We start from the raw sequence: 20685 nt of genomic DNA, 5'->3' as shown, positions 1-20685 counted from the left end.
CTGGCTTTCCTGCCCTGGGATGCATTTCATTTTTCTTCTGTATCTCTTCGTGCCAGAGATATTTACAGAATTGCAGTGATAGGTTTTTCACCTAGATGTGTTCAGGCATTAGCACAGTGTTTCATGGAGAGTTTAGATTCAAATATTAGTGGAAAATGCAGTAGAAAGCTGAGCTGTGCACGTTAAATGCCACACTGGTGATCTCAGTGACTGGGATATGTTGAAATGACTCTCCAAAGGAAAAGTCATCAGAAAGAGAGATTAATTACTTTGGTTCATGCTCTAGTGTAGTGTTTAGATAGCTAAACCACTCTAAATTTTCGGAGTTATCCATTTCTGCATGAAATGTCCCATGTTACAGTGCAGCAGTTGCTGCAATTACACATTTATAAACTGGTGAAGCTGGTGGTGTGAAGGTGTTAGAAAATAAAATATCTTATTCCCATGAAAAAATCAGTGTGTCCTGGAATTTAACTTTTGAAAAAGATTTTATAAGGTGATAAATTACATAACAACCTGAGAAGGTGCTTTTACATATTCATAACTATAAAACTGATTTAAAGCATCTCACCATATCCCTTCTTATCTTGAAGGCTTTTCCGTGTCTTCAAATGGTAAATAAATTTAAGACTAGCACATTCAGTTATACATAATACGGGTTTACAAATGAAGTTTATGCTCTCTGGTGCACATGCTGTTAGTGATGAAGATGACAGTAAATTAGAATGTACACCACAGTAATAAACCCATTTTTAGTGCTTAAGAAATCTCATAAATTTTCAAATATTGCTTCCTGATTTGTGGGGGCTTTTCTGAAGTTCTAGTTGCCCAGATCTAAGCAGGACTTAATCAGGAATAGAATAGGTCAGGATAGACCTTCTCAGGAACAGAATTTTCAAGCCTAGAAGAAATTGGACTCAAATGAATATTCAAATATTACTGAACACTTGACATGAAGTACTCCCAGACAAGCCAGACTGAGTCATACAGTCATGATGAGATTTGTAATCACATATATCTAGAGGAATTTGTTCAAGTTCCAGAATTATCCAAGTCATCAAAAGCTCTGAGGATAACACATCCCTGTCAGTAGTCTGTAGGCTTTCCAGTAGGCGACTAAATTGCTTCTGTCTCTTAACAATGTAGTCCTTTTGAAATTTAACTAATTCTTGGGAAGTTCCTCATTCGTCTGCCACATGAATGTTGCAAATAAGAGCACAGTATTTACTTTCCAACCAGTAACTCGCTGAGTGCTTTTATGGCCTGTCATGATGACATATGGCACAACTGTGACATTAAAATGAAGGATATGCTGATGGAGACTGGTGAGAGAAATGGGGAGCTGAGAAGCAGATGTGTTCAAGGGCACGCTGTGGGGAGAGAAGCCTCATCTCCACTTTGGTCTGTGGAACGAAAAATAGAATATGAAGGAGAAAAAGGTTGGTTTGGTTTGAATTTTTTTTTTTTCTTCTTCTCGTATTAAGACAAAACTAGAAACTTAAGATGAGAAATCAAAGATCAGAAGTTCTTAAAAGTTTGTGTATAATGCAGAGAAGTTGGGATTTCCTATTTACAATATCATGGTATTCTCTGTTCTCCCTTACTAGGAGAAAAGTGTCACATTGTCATAGCTACTTCAGAAGTGTCATTACCTGAGAGGCCTCAGTGTTTAGCAGTGAATAATACCCATTTTCCATGTGTTGTATGTCATAATATCAAATGTCCAGTCTCTAAATATCCTGGTAACTCTTCAATTGTTCATTTTCCCAGTTATTTAGATGAATAATTAATGTAATTTTTGCTTTTTTAGGTGATCCACAGTACAGCTGTTCCCAATGCCCTGGCTGTCGATTGGATTGGGAAGAATCTCTATTGGTCTGATACTGAAAAGAGAATTATTGAGGTGTCTAAACTCAATGGCTTGTACCCAACTGTCCTTGTGAGCAAGAGAGTGAAGTTCCCCAGAGATCTGTCCTTAGATCCTCAAGCAGGGTACGAAGCAGCCAATTTTCAGTAAATCCTATTTAATCCTAATTTGATATTAAGATATATTTTATTTAGAGAATAGATAAGAAATACTGCTTAGGTTGGTTTGTTTGTTTGTTTGTTTTAATCTAATATTCAGTGATAGGAGAAAATCACTGAGTTAGTCTGGACTCTACCTAAATAAAGAAAAGCAGTTTTCTTCCTGATATAGAAATGTAACCTGTCTAGTTTACTATTTTTAAGGTAAAAGCCGTTTTCTACCAGTTCTTAGAACTGGAATTTAATTTTCTTGTAACAGTACCCTTTATTCCTTGTAAAATTTGGGAGGAAGCGTGCAGACGTTTGTTTAATGTCTTCAACACAGGAATACCTGGGATCTCTGTGTGGTTGCCTGCACATGCCTGTGTATGCAGAAATCACTCTACAAAGTTAGTAGAGAGACTCTCAGTCCTTCAGGAAGGCTCAGACATATAAATAGGCATAATAAATTTACTGGGTTTCTTCTCAGTGTGTATAGAGAGCTTTCCAAGATTGAGGGGGTTTTATTTACTTTTTTTTTAATAAACATATGTATTTTTAAATTTATTTTAGTATATAAAGTTCCTGGAAATAAAAACTCAAATTCAGAGTTACAATTTGAAATGGTGTTACTTGTATCTTAGTATTTTTCTCACAAATGAGAAATGCTTAATGAAATATCCTGCTGATTCCATGAAGTTTGTTTCCAAAGCAAACATTTTCTGTTGGAGAGAGTGGAGAAAATTCCCTTTCTCTGCTGCTTATGTGGAGCAGGCTTGGTGCCAGCATATTGCACCTGTGTCTTCTAGGATACCTGTAGCTGTTCTTAGGGCTACCATTTCCTTCTGCACACAAATTCACTTCCAGGTGGTTATTAGGAATATGAGCTGCATCTGGATTTTGGAGAGCCTGTCCAAAGCCTGTAGAGCAGAATCAGTTTCCCAGCTGGAAAGATCTGTCCTGAGGTTCTGAGTAATGGCATACAACAGCAGCCACATGCATCCTTGTACTGAATAATGGGACTTTTTTCTTTCTTTATGGCAAACATGCTCTGCATTGTGGTTAAATAGCTTACTGAGGGGAAAATTGCTGCTCAGCTTTCCGACAGTCTTTCTCAATGCTTCGGCCCTTTTTTAAACCCTCTGTGTGAGAAACTGTTTTAATATTTTGGAACTGGTACTTCTTGAAGCAATTCAGTTTGCATTATGTGGCTGTTAACAGCAAAAAAGGTTTTGTAATATGTGTAAAAAAAAGTAGATGTAATACCATATTTCTGATCAATTTAGTAGTGATGCCATTTATGCAGGATGTGAGATTCACAAACCCTAGTTTGGGTGGTGCTTCAAATTCTAAGGTATCAAGACTAAGCCATTTAAATGCACTTTTTACTAGTCCATAATTAATTTAATAAAATCACACCTAGCATGAGGACTCCAAACCTTTTACATTCAGCAGACTTAATTTATGGACAGGTCTAGAAAAATGCAAAAATTTATCTGGAAAGTGGAAATACTAAAGAGTAATTACTGACCTATTCTTGAGATCCACTAAATAAATTAACCATTGAGTCATAGAATGGTTTGGTTTAGAAGAGACTTAGAGATCATCCAAACCCTCTTGGTGGGCAGGGATGCCATTCTCTAGACTGAGGTTGCTCCAAGCCCATCCAGCCTGGCTTTGGACACTTCCAGAGCTGTGGCAGCCACAACCTCTCTGGTTAATTACTGATATTACTCAGCTGCTGTGTTTTGTTCCACAGATACTTGTACTGGATTGATTGCTGTGAGTACCCTCACATTGGCCGTGTCGGGATGGATGGATCCAGGCAAACTGTGGTTATAGAAACACAGATCTCCAGACCTATGGCTCTTACCATAGACTATGTCAACCACAGGCTGTACTGGGCTGATGAAAATCATATTGAGTTTTCTGACATGGATGGATCTCACAGACATAAAGGTCGGTCAATGCTTCAGTTGTTTTCTTTTTCCTTTTGATAATTTTTATATCAAGGGTGCTTTCTGTGTATAATTATGTAAAAACTGTCCTTTAAAAAAAAATTTTGCAACCTTTTTCAAGATGAATTTTTCCTTTTAAAATCTGCTTTTCGTTTTTCTTCTCTGTTATGGATATGAATACGTTTTAAATGTGCAGTACTACATGTTCGTGGGAAAAATGTCAAATGGAAAAAGAAACTCTAGGAACAGACTCAGCAATCTGAGGCAGCCCTGTCAATTTTATACTCTGGAATGTATAGGCATGTTCCTTATTAAGTTACAAAGTGAGTGAAACTTGGTGTTAAAAGTAGAAGGGATATATCCTGTGTGCCATGTGTCAGAATAGGGCTAAAATCAGCCTTTTCTCCCACCTCAGAAAGCCTGGAAATGCCCATTAGTCTGCTCAGCATGAGACCAGTATTGCAATTGTAATTTGGGGCTTTCCTGGTAGATGGGTGAAATAATAACTTTTGAAATCTTTATGTAATGAACTAATCTTTATCCTTGTGTTTTGCTTCTTACCTGACAGATAATTAAAAAGCTTGTGCCATTTCTCTATAAAGTATTAAAAAAAAAATTTCTATGCTATGATGACTGGTTCTCATATTCCAAATTGTATAATTAAAGTTCTTTCATTTTAATTCAAACATATGAAATAGTATCAGTCTACTGAATTTTTGGCTGAGGTTTTACTTGAAGTGAAATTGTTACCTGAGCTCCTTCCACAAGCTTTACCCAAACCTCAGCACTGCTGCTATGCTGGTAAAACTTCATGGATTTGGGCTTTTTTTGGCTTTTATGTCATACTGGGTGCCTCCACGTTTTCTCCAAACCACAGTTCATGAAATAACTATTTTTGGATCAAAGCTTCGCCATGAAATAAAAAAGGAAAAAAAAAAAACCAAAGGAAAAGCAAAACAAGTTTTCTAGCCCTTGTATTCATGAATTGTAAGTTATAAATACGTCATGAATAAGTCAATGGCAGTTGTTTGAGATGGTAGATTGGAGACACTCTAGCACTAGCTATGAGAGTTGTATGTTTACATTAATCTCCCATTAATCTCAGCATAATGTCCATGGTTTTTTGGGGATGAACACCAGTCAGTTGTAACCTGTTCACCTAAGCAGCACTCACTCAGACCTAGCCCTGAGCTGGATTCCTGCTTAGTCTGTTCTTCTGACAGATGAAGCAAAGCTCCCTACTCCTCTCAATGTCTTTCCCTGTGCTGCTGTCCTGCTATTTTTGTTCTCATAAAATTTTTGTTCTCTTACTCTTCTCTCTGGATTTTTCAAAGGAAAGAAGTAAATTACAGCCCATGTGTCTCTCTCAGCCCTAAACTGACTGCAGTGGTCAAACTTTTCAGTGTCTTCTCTTTCAGCCTGAGAGTTTCAGAATTTTTCTTTCCCCAGAAATGTCCTGTCACTAAACTCAGGAGATGGCTGCAAAATTCCAGTCATCCCATCTTCGGTGTCCATTGCCTTGGTCTTCAACCTGTAGGGTTCTCCAGCCCAAGTGGATAAAGTGAGCTTCAACTGCTTTATATTCACAGAATAAATGTCTTCTCCTGAGGATATGTGATCCTGGAGAAGCAGGGAATTTGTCACAATGCCACAGCAAGTTTATCCAAATTTGATACCAGTGAAGTATCTGAGGCAAGCTCCAAAAGCAACAGTGACTTTGTGTAAAGCTGGTATTGTGCTGCTTCTGAGGGCATGTCTCTTTGAAGTCCAGATGGTGTATAAATATTCAAGCCATAAGAAGTGAGCTTCAGGAGAAAGATCCTGAGGTATTTAAGTGATGTGGAAGCGAGATTTTCTCCTTAGCTGATCATTGTAGATCATGAGGTTGGAAGAGACCCCATGGATCACCTAGTCCAACCTTTTCTGGGAAAAGCATAGTCTAGATGACCCAGAACCAGCTGCATCTTAGAAGTGTCCAATCCACCATTTCCCTAGGAAGATTATTCCAATGTCTCAGTGTTCTCCTTGTAAAAAGTTTTCCTCTTGTCTCCAATCAGAATCTTTCCAGGAGTAACATGTTCCCATCACCCCTCACCTTTTCCATGTAGAAAGGGAATCTCCTCTTCTTTGTAGTCCTCTTTAAAGGCTGGAATGTGGTGATGAGGTCTCCCCTCAGCCCTCTTTTCTCAAGAGTGAACAAACCCAGTTCTCTCAGCCTTTGCTCTTGTGGCAGCTTCCCAAGCCTTGGATCATCTTTGCGGCCCTTCTCTGGATCCTCTCCAGCCTGCCCACACCTAATGCCATTTGTCACTTTCTGTTGTCAGGAGTTTCACTCAAAACATCATGATCAAATCAAAATCAAGTTGTAGAAAAGTTTCTGTGGGTTTCAAAAGTAATTGGTAGAATTCTCGCTGTCTGAAACGGATGAAACAACCCTGGGGGTGCTCCAAGAGGAGCTTTGAGAGTTCTGCAAAGTTCACACATAATGATCAATTTGCCTTTAATTGGGGTCTTTTCCCTTCCTCCCCACTTTCTCCTGGAACAACCAACCAAATACAATTTTAATTTCTTCATGATTCAGCACAGGAATAGAAATATTTTGGAAGATGAAATTGAGCCATTGTAAATAAATTGTTTTAGTAAGGGAAACTTAGGGAAGTTCAGTGTTTGGAGCTGTGATCCCCTCTGGCTTTCTGATATCTGTAATCTCCATTGATAAGCACTTAAATGAGAAAGATTAGGTTTTATCTCTTGTGATAACTGTGTTTCTTCAAGGCATGTTTTTCACGTGGATTTCATGGTCTGTTTTCCTTTGTCATTTTGCACATTTTGTATTGTCAAAGTTAACTAGGGGGGAGATGGTTGAGTTTGCTCTTATCCTTTGTGTTTTCAAATGGAGAAGGATAAAAGCACAGGTATGGTGACCACAAAATACATTCTCATGGAGCAGAGGAAAAAGTGTGAACGGGAATGCTGTGAGTGATGCAATCCGAAGTGCTTTTAGTGGCAAACTAAGCATTTTCTCACTTGTTTCTGTGATCTCTGAGGATAAGGCTCACTTGCTGCAAGGCTTTTTCCTGAGATTATGATTTTTGGATCTTAAATTATCTGTTACAAAATATATCAGAAAATGCCACAGAGATTTCACAAGACCCAGCAAATAAGTAACTTGTCAGAATGAGTGGATTTCATACCATTAAGGGATATTATGGTATGAGAAAGTGTGCAGTGTTCTGTGCTGCACATCAGATACTTTAGGATAAACAGAACCATGTTAGGCTGATTATTGACACACTTTGTTAAACCCACGAGTGCTTATTACATGCAGTGGAAGTTTATATGTATTTTAGTCCTGGTGTTAACACTTTTTTCAACAACTATGAAGGGGTTGTTTTATTTGTTTGTTTCTTATGAACCTTAAAGCTTTTTGAGGAGAACATCTGCTGCTTTTCTCTTGTAAAGTTCCTCTGTATTTCAGTAGAGAAATAGGCTTTTATAATTGCCAAGAGAGTCCTAGTAAGAATTTTGAAAACATGCTAACTAGGCCAGAAATCTTAGAGTACTTTGGAGCTCTTCTTGGCACTGGGGGCAGCGATGACCTTGCTTAGCTGTTTGAAGTTTAATGCTTGGTTATGTAAACTGTCTTTAGAGCTTAGCCAATTCAGCACTGCAGCATTCACAAATGTTATGCACTGTAAATGATTAAGCAAGTATTGAAGCACTAATCTGGCTAAGCATTAAGCTGGTTTACTTATGTGAGCTTTAAAAAAATAAATAAAAAATTTAAGAATTTGTCAGACTTAGCTGCTTTCAGTTCCCACTGCCCAGAGGAGATGCAAGCTTCACAGTTGCCTGGGTATCTGGTTGCTTCATGCAGGTTTTCCTGTCCTTCAGAGCTCCTAAAACCCAGAGGTGCCTACATTTCCCCATTTCACTTTGAAGATAAGCATTTCAGTATTATGAAACTGTAACAGGGAAATGTGATAGTCCGGTTTAGGAAGTACAGAACCTTCTCTGAGATTAAGCTTCAAACTGCGTCAAGTCGATGCTTTGTACTGTAAAAACAAAAAGTTGGGCACTTCATTCCTTCATCTGACATGGAAATTAAGCAATGAAAAACTGTTGTACTTTATAAATTAAATATTCATAAATTACTTCTTTAGTAATGAATACAGTTAACAGATAATAACTTTCCTGGAGTGCCTCGATTTGAAAAGACACTCTTTCCTTGAGACTTACCTACTGCCTGAATGTTTGCAAATCTCAGAATTGGTGAATATAAATGCAAGTTTTGAAGTAACAAGTACAAGCAGTTAGGAGATTATAACCTTTTTAATTTTTAGCACCTGTAATTTCAAAAGCTGCTCATTGTAAGGAGTTTGTAGGTAGAAAAAAACATATTTGTGTCTAATTCTGAACTCTGCCACCAGAGTTTTATAATAGAGTGTATCCAATTGTTTATAGAATTGCCCTAATAAAGAAGTGATCTAAAAGATTATAGAAACCAATTCCTTCCAGATTTATACTGGAGGTTTTCATAGCTCAAAAATTAGAGAAGTCTGAAAAGAGGGTTTGTTTCTCACAGCAGATGAGAAGTAGTTCTGATATGGCAACAGTTTTTTCCCAACTTTGGAGGAGTCTATAGAATTATTCATTGTAGCCACATCTGATAGCACAAACTGATAGTTGCTTCCTCACCATTATTGCCTTCTGGATTCAGTTTTCATAACTGTTCCGATAAAATTCTCCCATCCATTATGTCTTCCCAAATGTGATTATTTTATTTTATTATATTCCTTCTCTTTTAAAGGATAATATTCAGGGGAAATTACTCATATTCACCTATATTAAAGGCAGTTCATACAGTTACATTACTCTAAGGTTCCCCAGTCTCCAGTTTATGGAGCCCAGTTTATGAAGATTGCCAACAGGTTATATGCCAACAGGTATATTCCACTGGTCTTGTGACAATATGCTCAAATTAGATTAGATTATAAACCTCTGAAAATAGTTCACTATACTTTAAACTTCTGCATGAGCTGGACTTGTGCCATCACAAATTTTAAGGGATGTGCATTACTTTCCATGCAGTTGTTGCTGTCAGAGAGCAATCACAACAGAGAACATAAACCACAGATTTTCTGTTTTCTCCCTGTTCATATCAACACGATGGAAAATAGGAGGATTTTGGTGGAGGAAGTTGAAGTGTTGAACAGCTCCCATGGTTGCAGTGGAAGATAAATGAGGTAAACCAAAGGCACTCAGTGGTTTGTGTCCTTGTAGTTGGATGATGGCAGGAGAGGGAAAGATAAAAGAAGGAATAACTTGGAGGTCAGTGGGAATAAATACCAAAACCAGAAGCAAGGCAGGAGTCTAAGGTGAGGGGCTGGTAGGCAGCTAAAGGGTCTCTGTAAATCTGATAAATAATTAAAAAACCTTTAGAACTCACAAGCACACTGTGAGTTGTTCTACCCAAATACTGTCTTGTATATATTTGAGAATAATTTAATTACTACTCTGTACTGCTGTGGAGTAACTGGAATATAAACAACTGCTCACAGTGAATTTAAAAATGTAATAAAACATTTTGAAGTGGAACAATAAAATATTTAATTCCTAGCTTTGATCAACTGGTTTTACAGGCAGATTTTGGAAAATGTATTCATCTCTTCTCATGGTGTTGTTATAGCTAATAGTCAGCTCTAATATCACAAATACATTAGTGCCTTAAGATGTTTAGATTTAAGTCTAAATTTACTGCTTCCTTAGTGATAGCAGTTTGGGGGTTTAACAAGTTTTGTGTGAATTTATTGTACTGAAATATTCTCAGTTTTCACTGTTTCAGTTACATTTTTATACTGGCAAAATATCCCATCACTGAATGCTAGGACTTTTATCTCCCATACTTGACCCAATATGGATGTGTGATGTATATAGTGATTTTGCAGAAAGAAATACTTATGCATGGACATGTTATTAAAGATATGAGTAATAGCATCCTAAAAATGTATTTTTAATTTTTTATTTTTTTATGTGCAACATAGCTTCAATTACTGGACTTAATCTGTATAGTCCATGAATATTTTTTTTCTGTTCACTGAGTTTGACAGGTTTCGGTTTTTAAACAAAGTGTCAATTTCATAAATGTAATAATGATTATAAAATAGCTCATCTTTAAAATATAATATTTAATGTAATATACCTAAATTTAATTTTATCTGTCAAAACTACATACTTTGTCCCACGCTTAATAGAGATAATCTTATTGTCATTATTCATTATTAATTTTATGGACTAAGCACTTCAAATTCTTTATTAAAGGGAGCAAGCATCAGGAGGAAGTAGTGTAGGAAATAAAAAAGTATTGACTGTGTCTCAGAGAGGTTCCAAGTTGAATGTAAAATGAGACAGAAACAGCTACAAGGGAGTTCACAAAGAAAGAGGACAGTGGGGGCCAGTAATTGCTGCAGAAGAGAAGATCAGCAATTTCCAAGTTTATTTGGTTTTGTAGGTTTAATTGCTATTTTCTTATTAAGTGTTGTTCTTCCTGGATGCAATTTGTCTTTGGAGGGTTCTTAATCCTTCCTAGGGGATTACCATTGCTTCCATTTAGCTCAAGATGTCAGTAAGCTTTTTATTTCTGTTTTATTGCAGTTCAGAAGATCAAGTTTCAGAGCGTGGAATTCAAAACAGTGTAGCCTGGCTTTTCAGGTTTGATCACCCATGTAAATTTTCTGTGCTTGGGTGCCAAAATTCTTAAACAGAAACTGCTCTAATGCCACGAGGGCTAGAAAGTCATTTAAATGGTTGCTTAAGAGCAATTAATTACCTTTACCAGTTGTTTCCCAGCACTGGCACTCTAGCTGGTGAATGCATTTTTGGGAAGAGCCTGACAGGAATCTTTCACCCCTACTGTTCTTGTAGATTTTTACACAAGGGCAAGGTTGCAGCCCTTTGTTTTTGGAAAGGGAAGGGATACGTCTCTTTCTGTCTTGGAAGTGATCAGCCATCTTCTGGACGTGATAGGGCACTGATAATTTGGTTTGGTTTTGGTTTCTTTCCTCTTGGAAGGAGTCAGCATTTGTCCTTTTTAAGGACAGTTCTTCTTGTTACGTTGATTTTATCACCTGACAACAAGACCTTTCTGTTTTTATTATTTGTGTTATAGTATTTGCTTTTACTTTTGGAAATACTTGTGTTTCAGTAAGAGCCAAGGGAGGCTAGGCTTCACTTCTGTATGGCTTCTCCATAAGCATGTTTTGTAGCTAAGAAATCGTAGATAGAATGATTTTCATTCCTGAAATCAGACAAACATTTTTTTTTATGCTTAAGTAAATGTGCTCAGAAAATATAAGGGAAGCAGAGTTCACAAAAGAGAAAAGTAAACATTTGTATCACAAAAATGACTTACAGCCTATGAATTTATAGTCTTGGATCAAAATTCATTCAAAATGCAGGAGAGAGAGAGACAGACATATTTTAAGTCTGTCACGTTTCTCATGTGTCTACATAATCATATTCTCTCCTGTGGCTCTTCTCTTAAGTTCATGCAGCACTTCATCTCCCTTTATTATGTTATATATTGTCATTTTTATTTGTCTTCAAGTATCTAATAATTTTTATTTCCCACCACTTGTGATCTGTTGCAAACCTCCTCGTTTTTCCCTTTTATTACCTGCCTGTGTTTTTCCCTCCTATTTTCTGCAGCTTTCTCAGAGGCCTGTGCATTCCTTCTCCTTTCTGCCTCCTCTTTCTTACCCCTTTTCTCATCTACTTGTTTGGTCAAGCACTGTTTGGGATTAGCATTCAGTGTCAGAAAAATCCATAATTCATGGATAAAATGAAGCACCACTAGAGAATTAGAGGTGGCAGCAGGTGTGTTAGAAAAGGAGGAATAGCAAGGAACTTTTGCCCATCTCTGGTAGGAGGAGGCTGTGGTGGGGAAAGGAATCACAAAAATGAATTTTTTATCTTTAACAGAATATATTGCTTTCTTACTAACGGGTTGTCAGGTTGATTAAATGTTTTCAAATAGGTGATGCAGAGGAAACAGAGGTGCTTACTTATGACTAACCTGCCTTTACCTTAAATTTAGTAGTCTGTTTTTGCAGTGCTGCCAAAGAAAGGGGATCTTCCTTTCCTCTTTCAAACTGTGATTCACACCACAGAGTTTGCTGTAGGGTTAGTAATTAGTGGTGCAACATTTAATGACTGTATGTCATTTATGACGAGGTCAATCAGCTGAAGCTTTTTTGGAGTTAAAGGAAAGACTGAGGGAAGGAAGTGAGTGTTTCTTCTACTCCATACATTTATAAAAATCAATATTCACTGCCTGAAATTTTGGAAAGCGTGAAACACTGATGTCCTTAAAGGCAAAGAATAAAAGAACATGAGAGACTATTTTACTGTTCCATCAAAAAATCAGATGTAAAAATTACCTCAGTTTTCTGTTCAGTTTTGTTTGGTCATTCACAGTTGATGGGAATTGTAGACTCTATAACCTATTGCATGTCAACGGTTCTGATGTTTCCTTGCTTATAACATACTAAAAGCCAAAGAAAAATTGTATTCAGCTATGGTAGAACTACTCCTTAAACAGAATTGGTTGCCATTTAATGCCTGTTTTCAGAAACTGCTCTCAGGCTTTACAGGTTTATCTTCTACAAGAAAATACATTGAGTTTTATGGTCAGCTTAGAAGAAATTTTATAAGTTTTTTTGTTATTTAATTATTATTAATTCTTCTTTCATAAGAGTTTTATATTTTTATGGTCAGCATAGAATTTTTACAAGAAATATTTGTCCAGTGATTCTGTAGTTATTTTCTGTGTTTTACTTCAAGTGGATTTTTATTTGCATATATTTGTACTATCCATTGCTTTGTTAATTAAATTTTTTAATAACTTTCTCTACATTTCACAACAGAAAACATGTAGCTTTTACAGCTTTAAACAGTGCAAGTTTGTGTTGATTATGACCTAATGAAGAGTTAATGCAGAAGCCCATTAAAATTAGAAAATTACTCAGAAATAAAAAATAGTGACAGGACAAACTGCAAGCTGAATCTGAGAGTGTTTAAGCCATTGACAGTTTCAATTTTATACCTATAAATGGTAATAATGAAAAACCCAGTTTTAGAAACAAATATATTTTGTCATTCTTCTTTTAAAGAACATAAAATGAAGAGAATGTAATATTTGTCACATTGTTCCTGATAAGGTGGGTTTCTTTTTAAGAAGGTTGAAAGAGTTGAGCTTTTAAACCTGGTGCTTACAGATTTTTTTTTTAAATAAAAGAAAATTGTACTTAAGTCAATGGCCAGTTTTCTTATGTGCAGTGTTCCAACTGTAATATTTAATATTTTATGCCACACTCTTAACTTGGCCTCCCTATTAATGCAGTGTGATTAGACAATTCAGGCAGTATACATTAATCTCCTGAATCTTCTTTAGTTCATGGATATAAAGTTTCATCTGGATGTTTTTGTATGTCTAATCCATTGAAGCCAGGATAATTTGTATGGAAACCCACAAACATGCACAAAACCAAAAAGTAAGGATTTATTCATAGATCTATACTTAGGATATGGGGTTTGCTTCCTGGATAGCCAAAATAAGGATAACTATTATTTTTCATTGGTGGGGAATAATAAAGATGAAATCAAAATAAGTTTTTTCTATGTAAATCCTCTTCATGTGCATTAAAGCTTTCATATGCCCTTTTATTCTGATTTTAATCTTAACTTTGATCAGAAAAAGAAAAAACAGACAAATAAAATAGGACATTTTTTGTCTTTAGAGAGATTGGAGTGAGACCTTTGACATCTTAATTCGATGGCAAGAGTAGAAGCAAGGGTCATAATTTATAGGAACAAATATTGTTTCAGAACTGAAGCAAAAATAAAATAATGAGTTTTATGGAAAGCTTCAGGGCCTCATTTAGGGCAGCAGTTTCTGATGTCCCATCCTACTTCTCCTGTCAGCCTGGTTTGTATTTCTCACTGGAAACGTTACACAGTGGGATTCTACAAATCACAGAAATTATAAGAGCTTTTCTTGTACTGTACTGTGTGTGGAGCTGTGACAAAGTTGCCTCTGTAATGAGTGCCAGAATTGAGATTTCTTTGGACTTTGACTGATTTCTCGGAAATGCCGTGAAGCTCTTTCAAAAATACCATATTGTTATTTCAGTGTGATAGATGTGGTTCATGGGGACATATAAGAAGGGAAAATAATTTCTAAGCAGCAAGGTCTCCTTGACCAGAAGGCAACATGCCCTGCACTGGAGCTCAGTACTGGGGGGACTATTGGATAGAAAATTGAATTTTCTAAGTTGTTGTTCCATATACTCAGTATCATCATCAGATCTCGGTGAGCTATGAAATGTTCCAACAGGAATTTGAGATTTGCCAGCTCTGTCAGCACTTTCCAGGTCAAAAGATGCACAAAACGAGGTAAAGGTGTTAAGGATATGCTGGTTAAATGTGACAGGCAGCTGCTCTGCTCTGCCTTTTCACCCCTATCAGTAATTAGGTGATTCAGCAACAAAAGATTATCATTTACAAATTAGTTACTGTGGCCATATATTCTCCTGTGACATTTATGATTACTGCTGTTTATGTTAAAAGGAGGAAAATAAAAAGAAAAGTGCCATTCAGTTACTGTTTACCAAGAACAAATACTTCAAGATTAAGGAGTGTACAGCAGGATAAAGAATGCTCCAAAGCTTTTTCTCCCTTATGTCCTTCTATCCTTTTTCAAATTATGTTGGCTCATAATTTTGTGATACTGTAACAATTATCACTTTGTTTGTTTTTTCATATTGTGTGGTTGGTGATGTTAGGAATAATCAATAAGCCCTCTTACTGCAATGTTTATTTTAACGCCAATTTTTAAATTTTATTTTTCCTGTCTCTCTTGTCAGTATATTTTGATGAAATAAAATACTATTAACTGTATGAAAGGGTCTTAAACACAGAGCATCAGGAGGTGTACATGTTTATGTTTTGTATGTTTTCTAATAACATTTATTCTAGTAAAAGGGCAAATTTATGTTGCTTATGCAAAGAGTAAGGAAAGTTACGTTTGTTGCATATTACTTTAAAGTTTGACATGTCTTTAGTTTAAAATCTGGAGGTTTGTTTTTTTAACTGAAATCCTTTCTTTTTCTCAACACTGATTGTGTCAACAAATTCTAAACCAGCAGGGCTCGTGCTCCATCCTCCTTCATTGTAACTGGTGATAAAGAATCCTCTGGTCCTGGTGTATTGTCACGATAATTATTCTCAGGACATTCCATAGCAGTTGTTCCGTCAGCCTGTGCAGTGGGGAATATTTTAACTGGCAGTTTTCTGAGAGTGAACATTAATCTGAGCATCTCTCCTTCCAGTCCCTAATCAAGACATCCCAGGGGTGATTGCACTGACGCTGTTTGAAGACTACATCTACTGGACCGACGGGAAAACCAAATCCCTCAGCCGTGCCCACAAAACCTCTGGCTCAGGCAGGCTCTCCCTGATTAACTCGTGGCACACCATCACAGACATCCAGGTGTATCACTCTTACAGGCAGCCTGATGGTAATTACCCTGTCTCTGCTTTCCAAGCAGCACACTGATGTGTTTAATGTAGTAGCCACGTGCTGAGGTACTGCATGCTCGTTTATCTGCAATGATTATTTCTGCTTCTGTTCTGTTTCAAATTGTGGAAGTTTTCAAATCAGCATTTCTAAACATAAATCTGCAGTTAATATTTTAAGCATATCCGGTATTAAATACATCTAACAGAACTTGCTTGGTAGAGAGATAATTTGTATGTTTAAAAATTAACCCAGATACTGACTGAAAGTACACAACTGTTCAGTTGCATTACAGTACAAGTTACCATTTTTTAAGAGGGGAACAATGTGTCATGAAAACTTTTAACCTGGGTCTTTGAAAAGTGTTAATATTGCAGAAGAATACTGCTGGACTGAGGGAATGTCAGAGAATGTGAGTGATGTGATTGTGTCTTATCTGCTGATATCCTGTATTTGAATTGCAACTGAATGCAATTTGGCAATTCACCTAGATAAGCTAATTTTTTCTCTTGTTATTAAAAAAAATAGAGCTTTTTTTCTTCCTCTCATTCTTTCAACATTGAACTTACAGCCATGGTAATAACTCATTTTTGCCTACAACAGAGAATAGCTTAAAGGCAAAAGGAAGAGGTTGCCTCCATGGGTTTTCGATTTCAGACATTCCATTGTAGAGACAGCACGTGGAACACAATTTTCTTCCTCTATAAAGCAGCTACCCCGAAGTGTGCTGAGATAAGAGGCTCTGATCTACCTCCCTTGTTCTGCCCACAGTGTCCAAGCACGTGTGCACCCTGAACAACGGTGGCTGCAGTCACCTGTGCCTGCTGGCCCCTGACAAGCTGCACTCGTGTGCCTGTCCCACCAACTTCTACCTGGCTGCGGACAACAAGACGTGCCTGTCCAACTGCACCGCCAGCCAGGTACGGGAGCGTCGTGGGGGTTGTTTCTCTGCTCCTCCTCCTGCTTTTAAACAGGGAATGCTGGCACCCAGGGAATGGGGAAGCTTTAAAAGGAGCTGAACACTCAGGGATGCTCTTAAAGCGTCTCCAAGGCTGTTAGTGGGAAACAGACTTGCAAATGGCTTTTTCTCCAGAGAATTCAGGACTTGTTCGCTTTCAAATGTCAATGTTCCTGCCAGTTGCTACAACAAATACAACTGCTAAACCCATAAAAATTGCCTTGAAAAAAATATGTGTCTGAAATATCAAAATACAAAGTGTATATAAGAGTGATTTGAGATGCATGAATGAACTTTGCATTTCAAAAAGAAAACAAGCTCAGTCCAATTAGAAAGATTGGAAAATGATAGACTTGCATTGAAAAAAATCCAATGGCTGAAATGGAAACAATTGCATCAATTGAAACACGAAATTGTAGTCCCTGTGACTTAAAATAGACATTTTTTGCTTTTTTTCTTAAAATATAAGGTAGATACATAGAACATACTGATTTCTTATAAGAGAACCACTTTGATAAAAGTCTTTGGACTATTCTAACCAGACAATTAATTGGTTGATTGTTATGGTACATATGGCCTTTAATATATTTCTAGTATGATTTTCTAGTAGTTGCCTTTTATTAGAGGTGTGCTAATGATCTCTTACGATGTTTTATATCCTGATGCATGATAATGATTTCCAGCATTAAGAAAAATGGTTTTACTCCTAATTTTTAGGGAGCAGTGGCCATCTTAATAAACGATGTACAGTTTCACTCAAATAATAATCTTATTTAAGATTAAATACCCACTACCTTCCTCTGTTTCCTCAAGGTGTAAATCACTTTAAAATGAGGAATTTCTTACCAATTTTTCCCCGTATTTTCTCCTCAAATCCAGCTTAAAAAAAGGGCACTTTTTTTTTTTTAATTTTTCTTTAAATGGTACTAGAAGCTTTCTCCACAGTGAATGTATGTGCTAACAGTTGACTGAATGGCTCCATTCCAGTCTAATTAATTCAGTGGTAGTATGAATTCAAGAAATAGCATCGCATCTTGGATGCTTGAGGAGCAATATTTTATCACTTGTGGATTCCACAGAGTGGAGAGCAGAGTTGTATAAAAGAAGCTGTTTCAGACAGACAGAGATTGACATTGGTTAGTCATCATTTTTTTCCACTTTTGAAATCTGTTTGCTGTTTGATAATTCATATGTCTGATGGCATCAGATGCAGAGATCAGTGGCAAAATGTTGTTTCTCCTTAAGATTTTCAGATGATGCTGTCAAATCAGAGCTGGTCCTATGATGTAACTGCTCTTGACAGCACAGCCACTGTTGGCTACTATTGATGAAAAGGAGTTGGATGGTCCATAAACTGATCTTTTATCTCCAGACCATCCTGTGATGGCTAATCTGGCATGGGAAATTGTTCAGTACAAATCCCATCAGACTCTAGAACACCAAAACTCCATCCATTTAAGACCCATATGACTGATCCCTGATTTTGCAGGGTTTTGTCTCCTCAGTTTAGAAGGGAGTGCTAGTATTTTCATAACAACATCTAAGAGTTAGCTATTTCCTGGAAATAGCTTTACAATTCCATTTTAACAGCCTGAAGTCCCTTGTGGCGAGCAGAGCAAGAAGAAAAGACAAAGAACAAAAGACAAATGTCTGAGTTTCTGTTTGTCTCCTGCACTTGGCAGCATCCTGCTGAGCTCCTCTGAGCTCCAGATGCGTGTGGGGCAGTTTAATAGTTTAGAACAGCTGCCCTTCAAACCAGCCTGTTACATAGCAAGTCCCTCAGGGTGGTACAGGAATGATGTAGCTCCAGCTATAGGTTCTGTAACATAAATGCTCTCGAGACCCTTATTCTTCTTGGCAGAAAAGATAAACTGAGATAAGGCACCAAATTTAATACACCTTTTAAATACAGTTTTATTGAATAATCAATGATTTTTAAAATGTGAAAAAAAGCTGCCCAGTGACAGAAAATGAAATGTCTTGTCCTTCTAAACATTTGGTTTCCTTCCTTCCTGTGTTCATAGAGACACCAGGTAGGAAAACCAACATTTCTTAAAAGCTGGCCGATAATCCTCCCGGATTTTTCTCCCTGACATGAGCCACATAATGTACTCAGGTTTTAGGTTTAGCCCTAGAAAGTTACATCAATTTGTATTGTTTGTTTTGTTTGCATTCCTCTTTCAGTCAGAAGAAAGGTCTACTTAAGACAGTAAAGGCACAGCCAGGGTCTTACAAAGGATTTTTCTGGTTTTTCTACAGATGTTTTATCCTTTTAAAAGTCTGGAAGGCTTTACATTTGAGTTGTTCATTTAATTCAAACAATATAAGCAATACCATACACAACACCACACATTAAGGCTCCTTTCTGTAACTATGGGTGTTTGGCTATATCTGGAAAAATGATGTCGTCTGCTTCAACAGAAACCAGGAATTGAAGTGTTAGTTTTGAATAAGATCTTCGAGAATGAAATCACAGAATGCAGCAAAATGCAGTGAGCAGTTTGTGTTGGGGCACTGTAAGCCAGCATAGCACAGCCATTGAAACTACAGTGATTTTTATCCGTTTGACAATCTCAGTGCCAAACATCTCTAAATAAAAACCAATATTTAAAACACAATGTGGTTGGGTTTTTTTTAGAAATTAATGTAAGAATGCCTCAAGCCATGAGTGTAAATTTTCATAAACAGCGCTATTACTGCTTATAAACAAACAAATAAATAAATGCTCACGTGAAACTTCTGTTCCTGCTGGCCTTCCTCTCACAGTTCCGCTGCAAAACCGACAAGTGCATCCCGTTCTGGTGGAAGTGTGACACTGTGGATGACTGTGGCGACGGCTCCGACGAGCCCGCCGAGTGCCGTAAGTGCTCGCTGCCTTTGGGGCCCAGTGTGCCAGCAGGGTCCATATATTATACAAATTTATAGCATTTATAATGTTTAGGAAGAGGATTTTGGGGTCACTTTTGTTTGCAGCACTGTTTTATGTTCCTTGGTCTCTGAGTCTTTTAAGGTGTTTGGAAAAATCAGACGTGTTTTTCATCTTTTAAGCCTTTTCGCTGAAGATTTTAATTTTGAAGCTGTGTTCTGAGGTTGTGGAATTCTTTGCATAAATACAAAATTCTGCCAGGTTTATTTGGTTTATTTTTCTAAGTAATAAAAATGTGGGATTCTAATCTCATTTGCTTGTGTTTTGTTGCAATTATAGAAGTTTAGATACACATTATTATTCACTGAGCAACAGCAATGTTCTCCCGGTGATTCTCGTCTTCTTCCCTTAACCTTATATTAAAAAAAATGCTCTGTGTTCTAGAATCTCCAGTTAATTAACAGTTAGTTTGATTTTTGGTATTGAAATCCCTCACCCTTATTTTTACAATTTTATAATTAGTTCTCCTTTTTTGCTCCAGAGGCTTTTGAAGCATTTTTTAATATTTGTAACCATTCTACATAAAATTCCATTTTAAGCTACTCTATGTTTATATAACATATTACTTTAAAGGTACATAATTGCTCATTATTTCTAATGACAGAGGCTGGAGAAGGAACAATGTTAGGCCTTTCTTGGGAAATAGAATTACAGTGGTATAGGGAGTTTCTTAAAAGCAGACTTGAACTCAAGTGTTTAGATCCTAAATTACAGTTCTCTGTTGAGCCTTTACCAAGCTTCAACCTGCAGGGAGTTTCATTCTGTGCCATTAGCTCTGTAACTATAGTTGCACAAATTAAGGTGTCAGACTTTGAAATTAGTCTTCCAATCGTATGTGTACCTTTTAGTTACTAATATATACTCAGATTGAGATTATAAAGGAAATACAAAAGTTTGTAGGTATTTTTGAGTAGTCCACAGGGTAAGAACAGCACTAGTGAGAATTTAACCATTCCTCAGGTAGTATTCATAAGCAGTTTTGTCTTTTCCCAGCTGAATTCAGATGTCAGCCAGGACGTTTCCAGTGTGGAACTGGGCTTTGTGCTCTTCCAGCCTTTATCTGTGATGGAGAGAACGACTGTGGGGACAATTCTGATGAACTGAACTGTGGTAGGTGATTCTATACATTGTAGGCTTCAGAAACAGCCTAAATTGCTTTAAATGCCACGTTTCAAACTCTATGAACAAACTGTATTTTTCTTCATTTACCTTTGAAGTTTTGAATCTTTTCATTTTTAACTTTTAATCATTTTAACTTCTTTTA

General features: G+C 36.9%; 1 protein-coding gene across 1 annotated transcript in view; it reads left to right on the top strand.

The window, feature by feature from the left end:
* LRP1B (LDL receptor related protein 1B) overlaps positions 1–20685 on the top strand; it is a 640387-nt gene that overhangs the window by 542773 nt on the left and 76929 nt on the right. The window contains exons 58-63 of the mRNA XM_048309308.1: positions 1811–1992; positions 3764–3963; positions 15350–15538; positions 16309–16457; positions 19262–19355; positions 20415–20531. Coding sequence (XP_048165265.1) covers positions 1811–1992; positions 3764–3963; positions 15350–15538; positions 16309–16457; positions 19262–19355; positions 20415–20531 — 931 coding nt within the window. The remainder of the gene's footprint in view (positions 1–1810; positions 1993–3763; positions 3964–15349; positions 15539–16308; positions 16458–19261; positions 19356–20414; positions 20532–20685) is intronic.

The sequence above is a fragment of the Corvus hawaiiensis genome, chromosome 7, assembly GCF_020740725.1.
Source record: "Corvus hawaiiensis isolate bCorHaw1 chromosome 7, bCorHaw1.pri.cur, whole genome shotgun sequence".
Classification (NCBI taxonomy): domain Eukaryota; kingdom Metazoa; phylum Chordata; class Aves; order Passeriformes; family Corvidae; genus Corvus; species Corvus hawaiiensis.
Note: the sequence above shows the minus strand (reverse complement) of the source record. Positions and strands in the feature narration are given on the sequence as shown.